Source organism: Miniopterus schreibersii (genome assembly GCF_964146895.1).
Source record: "Miniopterus schreibersii genome assembly, chromosome: 4".
Classification (NCBI taxonomy): Eukaryota; Metazoa; Chordata; class Mammalia; order Chiroptera; family Miniopteridae; genus Miniopterus; species Miniopterus schreibersii.
In genome coordinates this window covers 72,600,163-72,618,198 of record NC_138105.1, presented here as the reverse complement: position 1 = coordinate 72,618,198, position 18,036 = coordinate 72,600,163, and the positions used below count along the sequence as shown (strand labels likewise).

The 18,036-nt window shown below is 49.6% G+C and overlaps 2 protein-coding genes across 3 annotated transcripts; one reads left to right on the top strand and one right to left on the bottom strand.

Annotated features, from left to right (window-relative positions):
• Window positions 1-1,087: 1,087 nt before the first annotated feature.
• On the top strand, window positions 1,088-6,773 carry CIB3 (calcium and integrin binding family member 3; the record flags this gene model as incomplete). Of its 2 annotated transcripts, XM_081135547.1 has the most annotated exons (6): window positions 1,088-1,138; window positions 1,343-1,377; window positions 3,031-3,142; window positions 4,331-4,478; window positions 5,365-5,560; window positions 6,752-6,773. In XM_081135547.1, the coding sequence occupies 6 exons, from the start codon at window positions 1,088-1,090 to the stop codon at window positions 6,771-6,773; spliced, it is 564 nt and encodes a 187-aa protein (XP_080991673.1). The 2 variants fall into 2 exon arrangements, with proteins under 2 accessions (XP_080991673.1, XP_080991674.1); XM_081135548.1 differs by lacking the exons at window positions 1,343-1,377; window positions 3,031-3,142.
• A 1,480-nt stretch (window positions 6,774-8,253) lies between these two features.
• On the bottom strand, window positions 8,254-17,005 carry HSH2D (hematopoietic SH2 domain containing). Its single transcript, XM_081137546.1, has 6 exons — window positions 16,915-17,005; window positions 14,246-14,395; window positions 11,910-11,999; window positions 10,765-10,930; window positions 10,146-10,280; window positions 8,254-8,950 (listed from the first exon to the last, which is right to left on the bottom strand). Exons 2-6 carry the CDS (start codon window positions 14,368-14,370, stop codon window positions 8,393-8,395), a joined length of 1,074 nt encoding a protein of 357 aa, XP_080993672.1. The 5' UTR covers window positions 14,371-14,395; window positions 16,915-17,005; the 3' UTR covers window positions 8,254-8,392.
• Between the last annotated feature and the right edge of the window lie 1,031 nt (window positions 17,006-18,036).

The window sequence follows — 18,036 nt, the reverse complement described above, 5'->3', positions numbered from 1 at the left end:
CTTGCTTTTGTCACCACACCATGAAACCATCCCTTGTAAATGCATGTAAATACCTTTAAGACAGGATTTCCCAGCCTTTTTTTCTCATTATCACCCCATAAAAGGAACACTTTAATTTTGATTTAATGAGAGAAGTTAAATACTGATGAACAAGATTTTGTCAGGGAGGGGGGAGCTTTGGAGGGCCCAAACCATGGAAATATCTAAGACTGTTAAGCCTTAGCCCGAACCAATTTTTGTCCATTTGGGGTTAATATTGCCCCCATTGATAACATATTCTACGTGGAGAGGACATATGGGGTGTTTCCCATTTGGAGCTATTATGAATATGACATCCATTACAGGTTTTTGTGTGAACATAAGTTTCATTTCTCTGGGCCTGCCCAAGAGTTCAGGTGCTGGATCACATGATAGTTGCATGTTTTCATTTTATTTTATTTCATTTTATTATTTGTGGTAAGAACACTTAATATGAGATTTATACTCTATAGAAATTTTTAAGTGTATAATACATTAATGTTGACTTTGGGCACAATGTTGTGCAGCAGATCTTAGAGCTTATTTGTCTCATTTGACTGTTTTAGAGCTTATTCATCTTGTTTGACTGTTTTGGTTGCACTAATGACCATTAGATCTTTGGAACAACTCTATGTGGTAGGTACTAAAGTAATTTCCATCTTATAAAACAAGGCTCAGAGAGGTCAGGTGACCTGCCTGAGGCCGCACAGCTAGTGGGTGGAGAACCGGCATTTGAGTTGGGGTGTGCTTGCAGCCGCTCCACCAACCTGCCTTCTCTGGAAGGTATCCTCTCCTCACAGGCTCGCCTGGTGGTGGCAGATGTGGTCTGAGGCTCTGTGACCTCCCACAGCCCTTCTTGCCCTGGTGGCCATGGACATACTCAGGCTGTTGTCCAAAGAGCTTGGCTGTAACTTGAGTCTCACCCAGGCTGGGGGTGATGGGGCGGGTGGGCGGGTGACAGCCGGGGCAGGGAGATTGTCCCAGACACTGGTGTGTGGCAGCCTGGCAACTGCGTGGCCCTGAGGAGACTGGGGGCTTCTGGAGCGTGTTCCTGGCAGTGGCCTTCACCATGGGCAACAAGCAGACAGTCTTCACTCATGAGCAGTTGGAAGCATATCAGGTAGGAGTGATGGGCGGGGCCCTCGGTGGGTTTGGCAGCCTTGAGTTCCTGGCTTGAGGAATGGGGACAGCATCCCTTGGTCCTGGGTGTGCAGTCAGCAAGGGTTCCTGTGTGCAGCATCGGCAGAGATGATCATAGGGCGGCGGGGAGAGGACAGTGGCCCCCTGGGCAGGATCTGGGACAAGCCAACATCTCTCTCCACAGGACTGCACCTTCTTCACAAGGAAGGAAATCATGAGGTCAGTCTGGGAGGAAGGGAGGAAGACCTGGAAACAACTTTCTATACATTGCAGGAGGAGGCTTGCAATTTGACAAGACTCAATGCTTCACGGCAGAGCGCTAATTAGTGTTCAGTAGATGGAGGCAGAGATGGGGAGGCTGAGAAGTCACATCTTGTCCTATTGTCACGTCTCTAGGCTGACAAGCTTGGGCTTTCTCTCAAGGGTGGCAGGGAGCCATGCAGAGTGTGCAAGCAGGGGAGAAACAGATCAGCATGTTAGAAGGTTCCCCCTGAGGTGTATGTGAAGAGGCTGGGACTGGAGGCTGGGAGTCCAGAGGCAGAGTCCACAGCCTGCTTGGCATCAAGGTGAGGGTATGGGGAGGCACCCTGAGGCTACTGGCATGAGCGAGACAGGCATAGATGGGTATCCCACATCATTGCTCGGCCCATGGTGCCATCGTCCAGAGGCCCTGACCCAGGAACTTGGAGCTGAGAAACCCAAGCTGGCCAGGGTTTGGCTGCAGAGTGATCGAGGCCCAGGGTCCAATTATGTGGGCATGGGACATCCATTATTGATGGGCACACCTTTCATGAGAGAGCCCCATTGTCTGGGTGAGGACAGTTCGCAGGGTCACCGTGGCCATGATGATCAAATTACTGAAGGGGAAACTGAGGCTCGGACAGGGGAAGCTGACTCCGGCTTTGCAGATGGGCCAAGTCTCAAGGAGTTTGAGTGTTGACATTTCATCTGTCCCAAGCTTCTCACTTGTTATACCGACTAACTGAGGCTCAGAGGGTAAGAGGGACTTGCTCAAGTCCATATAGAAACCCAAACTCAGGTTGTTCCCTGAGGAGGCCCAAATAAGGAACTGGGTGGTCATGACTGAATCCCAGATACTCCTTCCTTGAGTTCCTAGTTATCATATGGCCCAGGGGCTCCTGTCCTCTTCTGAGACAGTCCTAGAAGCTTGGGGACCTCTAACTCATCAAAGACAGTCTCTACAAGGCTGCTGCTCAGCATGTCCCAGTGCAGGTAAGGCATTACCAGGTGAGGTCATCAGAGTGGAGAGCTGGCCTCCCAGACTAGGTAGTGTGTATGGCATTTGGTGTTTTCCAAAATGCATTTTAGTCACCCTTTCCTAAAACCTGAATATTAACCTTTGTCTCTGCTCTGCCCCATTGAGGGAAACTTGCTTCTGATTATGGAGGGAGAGAAGGAAGTGTGAGGATGGGGATCTTTAGAAACGTGGTCTTGCCAATAATGTGATGACGTCCAGAGATGCATAGGGTGGCTCAGATTCTCTAAATGCTTGTTGTGAAATGACCTCACCTTAAGCACTCTCCCTTCTGCCGACCCAATCTACCTGGTGAGCTCCTATTCATGCTTCAAAGCCCAGCACCAATCCTTCCCCCTTCATGAAATCCTTCCTCCTTCATGGCTTGCTTTCCCCACTCTCGTCTCCCTGAGCTCTGGTGCCCTCTTTCTACTTTGGCTGTGACCCCAGGGAGACAGAGGTGCCTGTGTGCCTGAAGGCTGGGCCAAGGGCTGATGGCTCTTAGGAACCCACCATCTTTCAGTATGGAGTGAGCAGCTGCAAGTGAGAGAGGAGGGTCAAGTGCCCTCCCTCCCATCATCTCCCAACTCTTCCCGGTGTTTCCATCCCTACTCCAGGCTCTTCTATCGCTACCAGGACCTGGCCCCCCAGCTCGTCCCCCTCGACTATACCAGCTGCCCTGACGTGAAGGTGCCTTATGAGCTCATCGGCAGCATGCCCGAGCTGAAGGTATGCTTAGGCAATGGGGTGGGCAGGGAAAAAATAGTGGCGATGTCTCTTGCTGCATTCCTATGACGTGAGTGCTGCAATTATTCCCATTTTATGGATGAGAAAACTGAAGTTCAGAAAGGTTAAGACACTCGTTCATGGCCACATTTTAAGAGACAGGATTCAAACCCTGGGTTGGTGGGAGGATGAGCTAGGATAATGCAGGCAAAGAGCTTAGCACAAGGCCTGTTGCATGGCAAGTACTCAGGGAACATTAGTTCTTTTCACAGTAGGAGCAGCTAAATGCAGGTTCTTCTCAGCTGGATATTCAACACATGGTTTGTGCCTCTAAAGGGGACTTGTGGAGCCAGTGACTGTGCACAGAGACAAAAGGGACAAAAAAGTCATTCAAGAGGGACAGAATGGATTAGATCACATGAGCAAAAAATCCATCAGTACAGCTGGAACCATGGTCTCTGAGGATGGGCTCAGGAATCTACTTCCATTTCTCAGCAACTCCTAGGAAGAGGCTTCACTCTCAAGCAGCCCTTCCTCTTGAGGTAGTGAAGGGAACCCCCAGTGCCTAGATTTCCTCCTGTCAGCTCTGCAACCAGCAGAAAGCAGGTCCCTTCATCCCAATGTAAAAAAAAATAAAATCCCAGGGCAGCTTCTGGTTGGCCAGTTTAAGTCACATGCCTATCCTGGAGTCAATCATGGTTGCCAGGTGAGTGGAAATCTCTGATTGTGCCCAGCTAGCGTGGCTCAGCGGTTGAGCATCGACCTATGATCCAGGAGATTGCAGTTCAATTCCCGGTCAGGGCACATGATGGGTTGTGGGTTTGATCCCCAGTAGGGGGAGTACAGGAGGCAGCAGATCAATGACTCTCTCATCATTGATGTTTCTATTGCTCCCTCTACCTTCCTCTCTCTGAAATCAATAAACACATATTTTTAAAAAATAAAAGAAGAAATCTCTGATTGTCCTTACCAGTGACATGTGGCTGCCTCTGTAACTGGAAGTAGAGACACCACCATCCAGACCACAGGGGCAGAAAATGGAAGTGCCTGAAGTCCTTTCCAGGGACCACGAGAGGGAGGGAGTCTTGGTGGGGGGTACTTGGAGGTTGCCAAGAAGGTGGGTGCTGAGAGTGAGAACACGTGAAGCCTGAGACCCTAATCAGTGATGGCTTCCCTGCTTCCTGTCCCCAGGACAACCCGTTCCGCCAGAGGATTGCCCAGGTCTTCTCCGAGGATGGGGACGGCCACATGACCTTGGATAACTTCCTGGACATGTTTTCTGTGATGAGTGAAATGGCTCCTCGTGACCTCAAAGCCTACTATGCTTTTAAAATCTATGGTGGGTGCAGGGCCTGGGGTAACGGCTGTGTGGTGGGGAGTGGAAACAAGGCCAGCCCCAGGTCCAGGGACTGCCCTGCTGTCATAGTGTCTCCCCAAGGGCTTCAAGGTCCAGGGTGGTCCTGTCTTCCACCCACCGCGTACCTCCCGACCTCATCTCCTTGCTCACTCCATTCCAGCCACACTGGCCTCACCTTCCTCCAACACACCAAACTCTTTTCTGTCCCCAGGCCTTTGCCTCTGCTGGGTCTTCGGCCCAAAACACCTTTCTCCTGGCTCCTCCTTATCTTTCGGTCTCAGTCAAAAGTAGTCCCCGCCCCCCAGTCATTCTCCATCCCCATTTTATTTCTCTCCTAGCATGGAATAATGCTGCTAATTTCTTGTTCATCAACCTGTTCACTTCTTATTGACTTTCTCTCTGAGGAGACCCAGGGCAGCAACAGTGTCTGTTTGGTTCACCTCTGTCTCCTGTGCCTGGCACACAGTAGGCACTCAATAAATACTTGAAGAAATGAACATTTATTATGGTGCCTGGCACATAATAGGCACTAAATAAATACTTGTTGAATGAGTGAATGAATAAGTTAGCATGGTGTCTGGTACATAATAAGTGCTCAATAAATACTTGAATGAATGAATGAATGAAAATTTACCACAGTGCCTGGCACATAGGTGCTCAATAAATACTTGTTGAATGTGTGAATGAATGAACAAACTTGTCCCTGCCTAATTCAAAGCAAGACCCAATTTTTCTCTGAGGGTCTTGGCTTCCCTCCAGTGCCTCAGTTTCCCCCTCTGTAACATGGAAACAAGATATGCCCACACTGGCCTACCTGCCTGCCACCTGCTGTCTGCCCACCCCACGTCCCATCCATTCTGCTGCACAGACTTTAACAACGATGACTACATCTGTATGTGGGACCTGGAGCAGACAGTGACCAAGCTGACACGGGGGGAGCTGAGCACTGAGGAGGTGAGCCTGGTGTGTGAGAAGGTGCTGGATGAGGCTGACGGGGACCATGATGGACGGCTGTCCCTGGAAGACTTCCAGAACATGATCCTGCGGGCGCCCGACTTCCTCAGGTGACAGTCCTTGCCACCCCACACAACCCATTTCCATGTGGAGAAAGGATCTTATGGAACTAGTTCATAGACTCCATTTGTGAAAGTTTCTTCATTCATTCATTTGTGAGCTTGGGGAACTTTCCCAACCTCCCTGGCCCCAGTCCCTGCATCTTTAAAGTAGGGATAATTAGGAACCCCATGGGCACCTCCTGTGGGTGCTCACAGCTCTTTGGGTGAGTGGAACATGGATGAAGCTCAGCCCTCACTTGCCTGAACAGTTTTCAGTGAACAGACTGTACAACTGTACTTGGCAACCCTGGGGAGAATCGCCCCCACTGTAGGGTGGATAGCAAGGGTTACATGAGATAGTACAGGAGGTGGCCCATTGCTAGTTTTTATACCTCCAATGAAAGAAGAATAGTTTTTACATTGCATTTTTAAATGGTTGGGGGGCGGGATCAAAGAATAATAATACTCCATGACACATGAGAGTGATAGGAAATTGAAATTTCCAGGTCCATCAATAGTTTTACTGGCACATAGCCATGCCCTTTTGTGTACAGATTGTCTATGGCTGCTTTCAAGTTACAAAGCAGAGTTCAGTCATTGTGCAAAGTTGGAAATATCAACTATTTGGCCCTTTCCAGAAAAAATGTTTGCTGACCCCAAAGTTAGCACATGGAACAAATTTAGAGCAGGCCTGGCAACACAGTAGGTGCTCAAACCTGTGTGCCGTAGTTGCTGGTGTGGCTGTTATTATTGGTAGTGTCCCTATATGTACAGAGGGCCTCCTTTCTCTACCCTGGATAAGCAAGGCTGGTCTCTTGGACGATGGAGACCTGAATAATGACAATGCAATGATGGAGCACCTTCTGTGTGCTCCACTCTCAGCCCTCAATACAGCTCTATGAAGGGGGGACAGCTACGATCCTCACTTCAGAGGGGGGGTAAACTGAGGCCCAGACAGGGGCAGCCACTCAGAGTCCTACAGCAAGTCTGAATGTAAACTCTGGTTCAAAGAGATGTGCTCCCAACCCCTGGGGGAAGGGGTCAGGAGGGCCACAGCCTAGGACTTCTTGAGGGAGGAGGTCCCTCTTCCTATGTGATGACTGGCCTGCCTAGGGGACTTCCAGTGGGAGTGTTGGGGAGGAAGATGCAGGAGGCCATCCTCTGCCTGATGACACTGACCCCTTTCCTCTTTGCACACAGCACCTTCCACATCCGCATCTGAGGACACCATGGAGGAGGAGCCGGGCTGAGGGCAGGGCAACCCCTCACCCCGATGTAGAATCTGAACTCGGAATAAACACGTCACTAAGTCACGCCTACCTTAAACCTGGTGGCTGGGAGGGAGGGAGGATCCCTGGGATTGCATCTCTGCTCAACCTGTGCGACCCTGGGTGTGGCTGCACCCTCTCTGGGCTACCATCTCCCTGATTGTACAAGGAAGAGTCTGACTTCTAGATCTCTCCCCCACTGTGAAGGCCGGAAGGGCTTTGCTGTGGGTCTTGGTGAGCAGAGATGAGGTGTGCAGATGAGGCATGTTGTCCTGCCCCAGGGCCCCCCAAAGCCAAACCCTAGTCCCCCTTTCCTTCATCCCTGAATTCCTCAAAGGGACTGAAGGTTTAACTCCTTGCTTATATATTCAAGCTGCCAGAGGAGGCCCCTGAGGGGGTGGCAGGGATGTCACTCACTGAGATGGGCACAATACTTTAAAGTTTATGAAACACCTGCCCCTCCTCCATCTCATTGGATGCCTGTGACATCCCAGGAGGGCTGGCCAAGGATCAGTCATACTTCATTCAGAGGGAACAGAGTGACTTGCCCAAGACCACACCTCAAGTCATCTACAGAGGCAGACTTGACCCCAGGCCCAGCTCACTCCAGCTCCCAGACCTTTACACTTTGTGGATTTGGGAAACCCTACACCCACTCCACCCCAGGGGCCCCAACTATGGCCCCAGTCAGTCCAAAGAGTGGGGCAACTGAGAGCAGCCCCAGGGACCTTCCCAGGGACCCCCACTGTGTAGCATTTCTAGAGAGCCCACTCCCACCCTAAACTCCTACTGTGCACCAAAAACACCTACTGTGCACAAAGCCCTAGGATTTATACACATCCTACTGCTTCATCCTGAACCAGAGGGCAGTACTGCTCTTCTCCCCATTTTCCAGATGAGGAAATAGGCCCAAAGAGGTCTAGTGACTCGCCAAAGCACACAGCCTTGCAACCCAGGATTCACACCCCCGCAAGAGTCCACTCCAACCACAGGCCTGGGCTGCCTCTCCCTTTTTAAAGCAAAGGACACATTTCCTCCTCCTAAAGCTGACATTGACGTCTGGAGTGCTTACTGTGCACCAAGCCCTCCATAAGTCTCATCTCCTTCATTTGCATGAGAACCCAGGAGGAAGGCCCGTCCAGAGTTGAGCCTGGGTGCAGGGGATGTGGGGGAGAGGACTCCAAATGACACAACTTCCAATGCTGGTACTGGTACCCAGTAGCCTGGCGACTTTGACCATGTGTCTTCTCTCTAAACCTCAGTCTCTTCTTTAAAATGTGCAGAAGGTGCCTACCTGATGGGCCTGCTCAGAGGCATAAAAAAAATGATGACGTGGAGAGTCTTGGTACGGGACTGGCACCCATTAGGTGCTCCAGACCCTTGCTGTAACTGATTAACTGATTATTACTATTCAAAGAACCAGGTCACCCCATTGGCAATTGCAGAACCAGACCTAAGCAACATCTTTATTACATTTCTCAGGTTCCAGAGGGCTGGTGGGTAGAAAAGGAAGGGGTCCAGGTGTGAGCAGCCCCTGGCACCAAGGGTTCCAGAGCCAGGGTGAACCTCTTCTCTAGCAGTACCCAGGGGCAAAGGGTGGCGGTGGGCGGTACTCCTCAGGAAGCCAGTCCTCCGGGGGTTCTTCTGCCAAGTCCCTCTGCTCCAATTTGGATACCTGTGAGGACAGGGCCCACTGGTGCCAACCCCTGGTCCTTGGCGTCACCTCGCTCCAGCTGACTGACCTCGAGGCCTTCTTGGAGGAGTTATCTCTGTCTTTTGGAGCCTGAGGCTGTGAGGGGCCTGAGAGTGACACAGCCACAAAGGGGTCTGTGTAGACGTTAGTGTCCCAGGCTGCATCATCGGCTCTTGTGGAGCCATGAGTCACCTCTGATCGCTCCGAGTCCCGGAGCGACGACAAGCTCACGGTTGCCAGGTGGGATTTCAACTGCTGCTGGACCCTCTTGCCCGCCTCGGGGAGTGTTTTGAGGTTTCTCCATAGTTTCTGGCAGGCCTCCTCCAGAGGAGCTTTTGGGGGACAGGAGGAAGCAGCTTCTCCCGTGGGCACTCTGTTCATCTCTGCTGATGACTTCCTTTCCTTTCCCCGATGGAGCAGGACTAGCTTTGCGGAGGCCTGAAACCAAGAGCAGGTAAGACCTGTGGCACACCCACCAGAACTCTGGATCTGCCCCAGAAATTGGGATCTGGATCCCACCCAGATGCCCTAGGGCCAACAAACATCCCCCTAAACCTAACCTGATGCCCAATCCTTTCCATTTTTGTTCCCAGCTTCACTCGCTCCCCAGCAGTCGGCAAACCTTTTCTGAAAAAGGGCCAGAGAACAAATAGTTTCCACTTTGCAGGCTCTACAGTCTCTCATTACTCAGCTCTGCTGTTGTCAAACATGTGGGCCCGGGTTCCAATAAAACTTCATGGACACGGAAATCTGAGTTTCATCTGATTTTCACGGGCCATGAAATTATTATTTTTCTCAACCATTCAAAAACGTAAGTGTTCCTCCCGTAACAAGTTCTGAGGGCCTAGGCTTCACAGGCCATACAGAAGCATGCACTGAACCCAGACATGGCCCTCAGGCCGTAGTTTGCTGACCCCTGACCTACCATTGTTCAGGCCAAGTGGGTGGCATGTGTGGCAGATGCTGATGTTGACCCACCCATATCCTCTTTGCTCCCTTCCCACTCCCAAGTGCCAGCACAGGGGAATCTGCCTGAGGGCCTTCTTTGGCCACCAGTGCCCACTGTGTCCACATGGCAGACCAGAAATGCCAGAGAATCAAAATCTCCCAGGAATAGTGCCTGACCAATGACTGAGGGAATTTGGAAGGTAAATACCCAGGATCCCTTGCCCCTAAGTGGTGATAATTGAAGGGGTAGGCAGACAGGAAACATGAAGACTCATAAGTAAACAAGAATTTTCACATTTTGAGGAGTGGTCTGTTGCAAATAAATAGGGTGATGTGATGGAGAAGGTGGGGGGGGATGGAGATGGGAGGGAGACATTTGGAGAACTGATGGAAGAAGCCAGGCATGGGAGATCTGGGACAGAGCATAGAGCACAACATGTGCAAAGGCCCTGAAGTTAGCTTGATGTGGGACGGCAGAGGGGCTGAGGCTGGGCTGGTGACGGGCAGAAGAAGAAACTGAGGTTGCAGTCAGGATTCTAATCTTGGTTCCTTGGGAAATCACTGAAAGGTTTTAAGCTCAGAGCTACAGGATCTCATCTTCATTCTAGAAAGTCTCTGGCAGCTGTTGGCCACCTCTGCTCCTGACCCTCCCCCAGGCTGGAGGTGCCAGCTTTCTGTCACATACCTCCTTGCGTGCAGCCACAGGATGGGAGGAAGGTTTCTGATGTTCACTAGGGCCAGGGGGGAGGCTGGCAGCTTCCTCAGCCAATGTGTGGTAGTAAAGGAAGAGATCCTCGTAATCCACGTTTGCTGGATCCTCCTGCGGGACAGAGGGGAAGTGCAGCTCAGCCCCAAGGAGGGGGACAGGGATAGGGATGGGGTCCCCAGACCCTGGTAATTGGGGCTCAGCAGCTGCTCCCACCCACAAACCTTGTAATAAAGATGTTCCTCTGACAGCAGCTTCTGAGGGCCTAGGCCCCGCCCATAGCACATTATGTGGGCCAAGGCCACACCCATAAATCCTTATAAGGAGGTCTGCCCCTCCCACAGCAGCTTCTGAGGGCCTGCCCACCCAGGCTTATGCTATTCCTATAGATCAGCTAGGGTTATACCTGGCACGTGAAACCTTGTAGAAAATCAGCCTGAGGGGAAATTAGGACCAGGAGGAGCGGGGCCCTGGGAGGACATGGACCATGAGAGGACAGAATCACAAGAGACTGAAGGGGACTGGTAGAAGCAAAATGAGTCTGGGGGTCTTGGCCTCTGGGAAGACAGATACTGCCCACCCAGGTCCCAACCCTCACCTGCGGACAGGGCTGCTTCAGAAGCTCCCCGTGTGGCCGAATCGGCTGCTGCTGGTGAAAGGTGATCAGGGCATCCAGCGAGGCATGGGCCCTCTCCTCCCCAGGGATTATCAAGCTCCCATTGTCCAAAAGCTTCACCATAAAGTGACGGTAGCAGTTTTGGGCTCTGTGGAGACACTGCCAGGGCTGAGACATCCCACTCCCCTCATTCCATCCCCACCCCCCATCACGGCTGAAGTCAGACCACACAGGTTCCTATGTCAGCTTCTCTACTCATTAGGCATGTGACATTTGGTAGGTGACTAACAGCATTGTGCCTCAGTTTCCCAACCTATGACATGGGGCTACAAAGACTGACCTCAGGAGTTCTTGTGAAGATGAAACAAGTTATTGCTGGAAAAGCTTAGCTCGGTGCCTGGCTATGGGTAAATATCAACAGAAATGATAATGAAAATTTGAGTGCCTGGCACTCTGCTCCATTAATGAATGGGTGCATTTATTAATGGCCTACTATGTGCTTGCTATATGTTTTAATCCTCACATAAAGACAATTAATTTTAGCATCCTATGTTAGAGATGAGGACTTTGAAGGAAGCAAGAAAGGTTGAATAACTTGTCCAAGGTCACACAGCGTGTAAGTAGCCTTGTAATGTATGACTTAGGTCCTGAGGTTTTCCCACTGTGGGTAATTCTGTGATGGAACCATTGGATTTTTTAAATTATTATTATTCCTTTGGCTTGGAATCCTTTCAAAAAGTAGTTTGTTCTGCTGAATCCTCTAACTGGGATGCCAGCTCAGGCTTTGAGGCCTCAAGCAGCTGGACTGCCCTGAGTTTCCAACACATTCTCCTTAGTGGAGTCAGAGTGTTGCCAAGTAGATGGTGGAAGTGAGGTGGACAGTCAGGGAAAGGGCAGTAGCCACTCTCAGGACCCTAGCAGCCCCTGTTCTCAGACACACAGTCTTAGTTACCACCAGACTGAAGTCTGCTTGTTACAGCCAGACCTGCAGCTGCACTCTTCAGCCAGATTTGTCCAGAACTTCATACCAGTTGCTCTCTGAGACCTGTGGTATGAAGCACCCCTTGTACCTCCAAAAAATCCTGGAACCCTCCTGCCCCTGCCCTGTCCCCTAGCCCAGGCCTTACTTGTAGGAGAGTGTGTAGCCCACATGACTGTGACTGACTCTGATGAGAAAGGATCCCAGTGGCTGTGACTCCAGCAAATTCTCCGCATCCCTGGAAGGACACAGACAGGAGGGAGATGGCTGAGGTCCAGCCACCCAGGGCACTGTCCAGACCCTTGATGTAACAGTCATTCCAGGACTGAACCAACAACCTAAAACAGTTGCTTTTCTTGGTTGTTTCAGACTTTGGGATATTCAGGAATAGGATGTTCCCCCAGAAGTGACAGAAGGCCTCTGATGACCTTGACTCCAGCGGACCTCCCATCTCCCACAGCCTCTGCCTGCCTTCCCAATGTCCGGAATCCGCCCAGGAAGACACCTTTGGGTGGATCTGGGTATGACAGGTAACAAAGCAGGAGCTATTCCCAGATGCATTTGAGATCAAAACCCAACTCTCTTGTTCATTCACTGTGTGACCCCTGGAGAGGGCCAGTCCCTTTCTGACCTCAGCTTCTTCAAGGGGACAGAAACCCCTCACTCTCAGGGCCAATGTGAAGACAGACAAAATGTATACAACATGAAAACTTCTACGTGGTACGTGCTTTCAAAACGTTCACTATTAGTACAGTTGACCCTTGAACAACATGGGTTTGAACTGCCAGGTCCAAGCATATTTTTTTCAATAAATATACAAATCAGCCCTCTGTAGAGTATTTTTGATCTGAGGTTGGGAATCCATGGATGTGGAGGGCTGACTGTATGCATTGACCTACACCATTTTATAGAGGGGACTTGAGCATCCACAGATTTTGGTATCTGTGAGGGGTCCTGGAACCAATCCCATGGATACTGGGAAATGACTGTAGTTAAGTTTTTGAGGAGTCAAAAAAGTTATACAAAGGATCTAGAGTTGGCACCCCATAAACTCTGCATTGTTCAAGGGTCAACTATATTACTATCATTATTACTACTAATTTCTGGGGCACATAGAGAGTAAGGTGGCTTCTATGGGGAGCCTTTGGACCCATGTTGTCCAGTACAGAGGCCATTGCCCACATGTGGCTACTGAGTGCTTAAAATGTGGCTGGTCTGGCTCTGGCCAGTGTTGCTCAGTGGTTAGAGCGTCAGCCTGTGCACTGAAGGGTGCTTTCGATTCCCAGTCAAGGGCATGTATCTGAGTTGGGGGTTCACTCCCCACTTCCAGTCAGGGTGCATGCAGGAGGCAGCTGGTAGTTGTGTCTCTCTCACATCGATGTTTTTTTTTCTCTCTCTCTCCCCCTCCCTCCCTCCCACTCTCTCTCAAAAAGCAAAGGAAAAAATATCTTCAGCTGAGGATTAACAAAAAGAATGGGGGCGCTGAATCAAGATGTGCTTTTAGCATACAATACACATTGGATTTTAAAGACTCAGTACATAAGCATGGAAAATATAGTCAATATTGTAATAACTATATATGGTGTCAGACGGTTACTAAACTTCTTGGGGTGATCACTTCATAAGTTATATAAATGTCTAATCACTATGTTGCACATCTGAAACTACTATTGTATGTCAAATGTAGTTGAAAAAAAATTTAATTATAAAATATAAAAAAATAAAGGCAGTACAAATAGAGGAATATATATTCTGCCTCATGAATGATTTTTTTAGTATTAATTCCTTGTTAAAATGATAATATGGATATACTGGGTTAAATAAAAGATGTGATTAATTGTCCCTTTTTGCTTCTTTTAATATAGCTACTGAAAAATTTAAAATTGCAATGTATAGCTCATATTAGGTTTTACTGGCATGCCCCAGAACTCAGAAATCATTTCTAGTTCTGCCTCTCTGCGGCTTTTGCAATGTTCTCTCCACTTTCTGATCCCCAAGGATAGCAATAAATGTCCTGTCTTTCATTTATTTAGAGCCAGACCCTGGGGTGACTAAGTAGGTGAGTCTGTTCATCTCCTCAGAGCTCAGTCTGCTGTAGAAAGCGCATGTTAGCTAGATACCCGACAGACTGAGAGGAGTTGTTTGGGGCCCTGTTAAGAAGGATTCTGAGGCTGCATTCTGCCATCACCGATTGGTGACACCTGACCTAGTGAGGGGCTGGGGCAGGGGGCGGTCTCTGGCAGTTCTGGTCTGGTGGCCGCTTGTATAGAGAAAGCCAAGGTCCAGAAAGGGAAAATAACTTGCCCAAGGGTGCACAGCGAGCCCACAGACGAGATAAGATTCAAGCCCGAAACGCCAAAGCTATTTTCATTCTCTAACACACATAGGTGAGCTGAGCCCAGAATTCCACAGTGAAAACCTGCCCAGGGTGGGGGCAGACAAAGAGGGTGAAAGGCAGGGTGGGAAGTGCGGGTGTGTCCTCACTGTCTGGAGATGGCACCATGGAACCACGAAGGGACTTCTCCTTGGGCCAGCTGGCCCACCTGTGTATGCACGAACCAGTCCAGTCGTGGGGGCAGCGGTGGGGGCAGCTTTCTGGCCTCTGTCATGGTTTCCTGAGGGAGAAGGTGTCACCTGGGGGCAGGAAGGAGGAGAGAGTCAGGCCTGGTCCACCTCCTATCTTTATCTTATTCTTGCAGCTCATGGTGCCTCCTCTTCTGAGAAGTCCTCCAGGCTGGACAGAGCAACGGGCTTGAAACTGGCTTGTTTCTTGAGCACCTACTATGTGCTGGCACTTTATGTACATTCACTTATCGATTCCTTCCAAAAATCCTCCAAGGGTAATAAGAATAAAAGGAAATATTGAGAATAAAAGGGAATAATAAGAATATTATTTCCCAGCCAGCATGGCTCAGCAGTTGAGCATCGACCTAGGATCCAGGAGATTGGGTTCGATTCCCGGTCAGGGCACAAGCCCAGGTTGCTGCTCGATCCCCAGTAGGGAGCGTGCAGGAGGCAGCCAATCAATGACTCTCTCATCATTGATGTTTCTATCTCTCTCTCTCTTCCTCTCCCTTCCTCTCTCTGAAATCAATGAAGACATATTTAAAAAAAAAAAAAAGAATATTATTATTTCATTACTGTGAGAGTTAGAAAGTTCTCTGTATAGATATATGTACTTGAGCTTAAGAATCGAATTTATTTGAATACTAAGTAACTACCTGTCCCTGGTGAGATGTGGAGACGGCAAAATGATAAACAAATGAATGAAATAGTGGACATTCAGTGAGTTGCCACGGTTGCCTTAAACACCACAGAGACGTGGCCCAAACAGTTGCTTCTGCACCAATGTTGCCAGGCATGATGGCCACGAGTGGCACACCTATAATGTGTCCGGTGCATGGTTAATTCACACTCATTCTCAACCATTTTAAGCTCAGGTACCACTGGACTTTGTGAGCTAATGACACAGAACAAGAAAATAGAGGGGGAAAAAAAGCACCAATTTGCAAAACAGTATAACGTCAGTGTAAAGCCAGCAAAAGGGTTGTACCCTGCTAAGCTGACCCCTCACAGTCACCCTAATTCTGTCCCCAAACTGGCCCCACTCCCCACACTGGGCAAGTCTAATTTTTCAATACTGCAGAAAGTCATTGTTACCAGGCCGTTTCCACAGAGAGGGACCCTGTTGATCAAACCAGTCAATACTGACTTCCCCTTGTGAGAAGACAGATGGCAAGCACACCCTCCAGGGAGGGAACCAAAGGAATTCTGGGGCAAGTGAAATTAATCTATTAAGAAATGTTTAATAAGTCAGGGTGGCAAAGTGGTTAAGAGCCTGCAATCAGAGCCTAGATGCAAACCCCAGCTCTCCCACTTAGCTGCTATGTGATCTTAGGCAAATCAACTTAACCTCTCTGTGCCTGCATTTTTTACTTCAATTTGGAGATAATGATGGTATTTACCTGGTGTAGTGGAAGCCCTGACAGTGTTTTTTTGTTTGTTTGTTTTCTTTTTTGTAATGCGAGTGTAAGCTTTGATTGCTGAGGCATCCATTTCAGCAATGGCAATCTTCAGTAAACATTGCCAACCTTATAACTGAAGAACCAAGCTGCCTTCTCCCACTGAGGCTCCTTTGTTTTAGAGATCCTGGTTGATTTGAATAATTGACCATTTGTGCATGCTTGCTCTACCTTTGGCCTTGCTGAGTGGTCCCAGGCATGCTAAATAATTTCCAAGTGCTTAAGTAATAAATAAACCTTTATTTTTTTAACGTTTCCTGATGGCTATTGCTGAAGGGTGTCTTGAAACCATAACAAGAACCACAAGGGCTGGTCCAGTCACAAGATTGGTATTGATTGGCAGAGACCAGCACAAAACACTTGTATATATAACAAATATTCGTAAGTCCAGTAGCGACCCAGCATGGGATAATGTTTATAGACTTGTTCTTTTTTTCTACCTGGGAGACCTCCTACTTATCCTTCAAGACCCAGCAAAAATATCCCCTCCTCCATGCAGATTTCCTGCCTCTTCCCCTAGAAGAGGCACCCTTCTTTGTCCCCCAACCTTCCCCACAGTTCTTGCCTCTGGCCTAGCCTTGCCTCATGGAGCTGGAGTGTCTGTGTTTAGTTCTGTCTCCTCCATATTAGGGGCTCCCAGGGTCTGGGCCCAGGGCTAGATTTTTGGAAAAATCCAAAAATCTTTTGGATTTTTCTGGGTCCCCAGCATCAGCTGGAGCTGGGTTGGCACAGAGGAGGGTACAGGGTGTACCCTGGCACTGGGACCCTGGCACTGGGACCTCCCCACCCCCTTATCCCCTGTTCCAGCCAGAACAGCATCCTTGCTCTACCCCACACTGATGAAGTTCTCCTTCCCCTCCACACCTTTGCCCATGCTATTCTTTGCCAGGAATGCTCTTTCCCCAACTCCAACTCCAACTCCATTTTCCAATGGTCAACTGCTGGTGCCTCCAGAAAATTGCTCATGTATCTCTGGTCCCCGCCAGCCCAAACCCATCCTCTGGCTCAGCTTGGACCCCATGCTCTGTTTTCTAGAGGACTGGGGTGGGGCTGAGACTCTCAGGGGCCCCAGTTTCACCCAGCACAGGTGGGCATGTGGTTGACTGAGGAGTCCCCACCCGAGGAACATACCTGGGAGACCCCTAGGCAGCCAAGGCCCTCGCTGTGGCTGTGCTTGTGCCCTTGCTTGTGCCAGTGCCTGTAGGAGCCTAGGTTTCGGTTCAGGGTCCGCACGTCAGCAGGGCGGGGCCCCAGGCAGTTCCTGTTTCCTTAAGCAGGTGAGCCCTGGGGCGGGACCAGGACAACCCCTCTATCTGCACTCCAACAAAGCTGCTGAGCTTTGTTGGAGGGCCACCCTTGCTCCACCTAGATCTGGACAAGCCTCTATGGAACATCTGTTGTGTGCCAGATCCTCAGGGGACAGAGGAGACCTCAAGACAGGCACAAGACCCACCCTCCCAGTATCTACACTCTAGTGAGCAATGAAGAAGAGTAAGAAATTATTAATGTTTCAAAGCAAACAGCAGGTCAGAAAGTGGGAACTGGAGTTGCAAGAACCCCCAGAGGGGACCTAACTGATCTGGAGGAAGGGGCACCTGGGGCGAGGTAGGAGTCAACTCGATTAGGGGTGGGGTTGCAGAAAGAGTGCTTTAGGTAGAGGGAGTGGCACAGACAAAGGGCCTGAAGCAGGATGGAGCCTGGATAGGCCAAACCTCGTGTTTTGACTTCTGTAAAAAAACAAAAACAAAAAAACCCAGCTCTGGCTGGTGTGACTCAGTGGTTAGAGTGTCAGTCTGTGCACTGAAGAAGGGTCGTGGGTTTGATTCCTAGTCAAGGGCATGTACCTGGGTTGCAGGTTCATCCCCAGCCCCCAGCTGGGGTGTGTGAAGGAGGCAACCAATTGATGTGTCTCTCTCACATCCATGTTTCTCTCCCCCCCCCCCCCCAACCTTCCACTCTCTAAAAATCGATGGAAAAAATGTCCTCAGGTGAGGATTAACAACAACAAGAAGAAAACCCCAAGCCATTTAAAATTGTATTTTATGACTGCATTGGCACCATTACATATTCATTATTATTGTATTAAATAAATTTTTCCTGATTTTTAAAACACTAAAACATTTTGAGGGCCCCTATACACATCGTGGGCCCTGAGTATGAGAACCTGCGCCTAACAAATCAGCCAGCCCCAGATATATGCTGGCTGTGCCCCCTTTCCTGTCCCAGGACACGGGCAAAACCACTTCCTCCTCC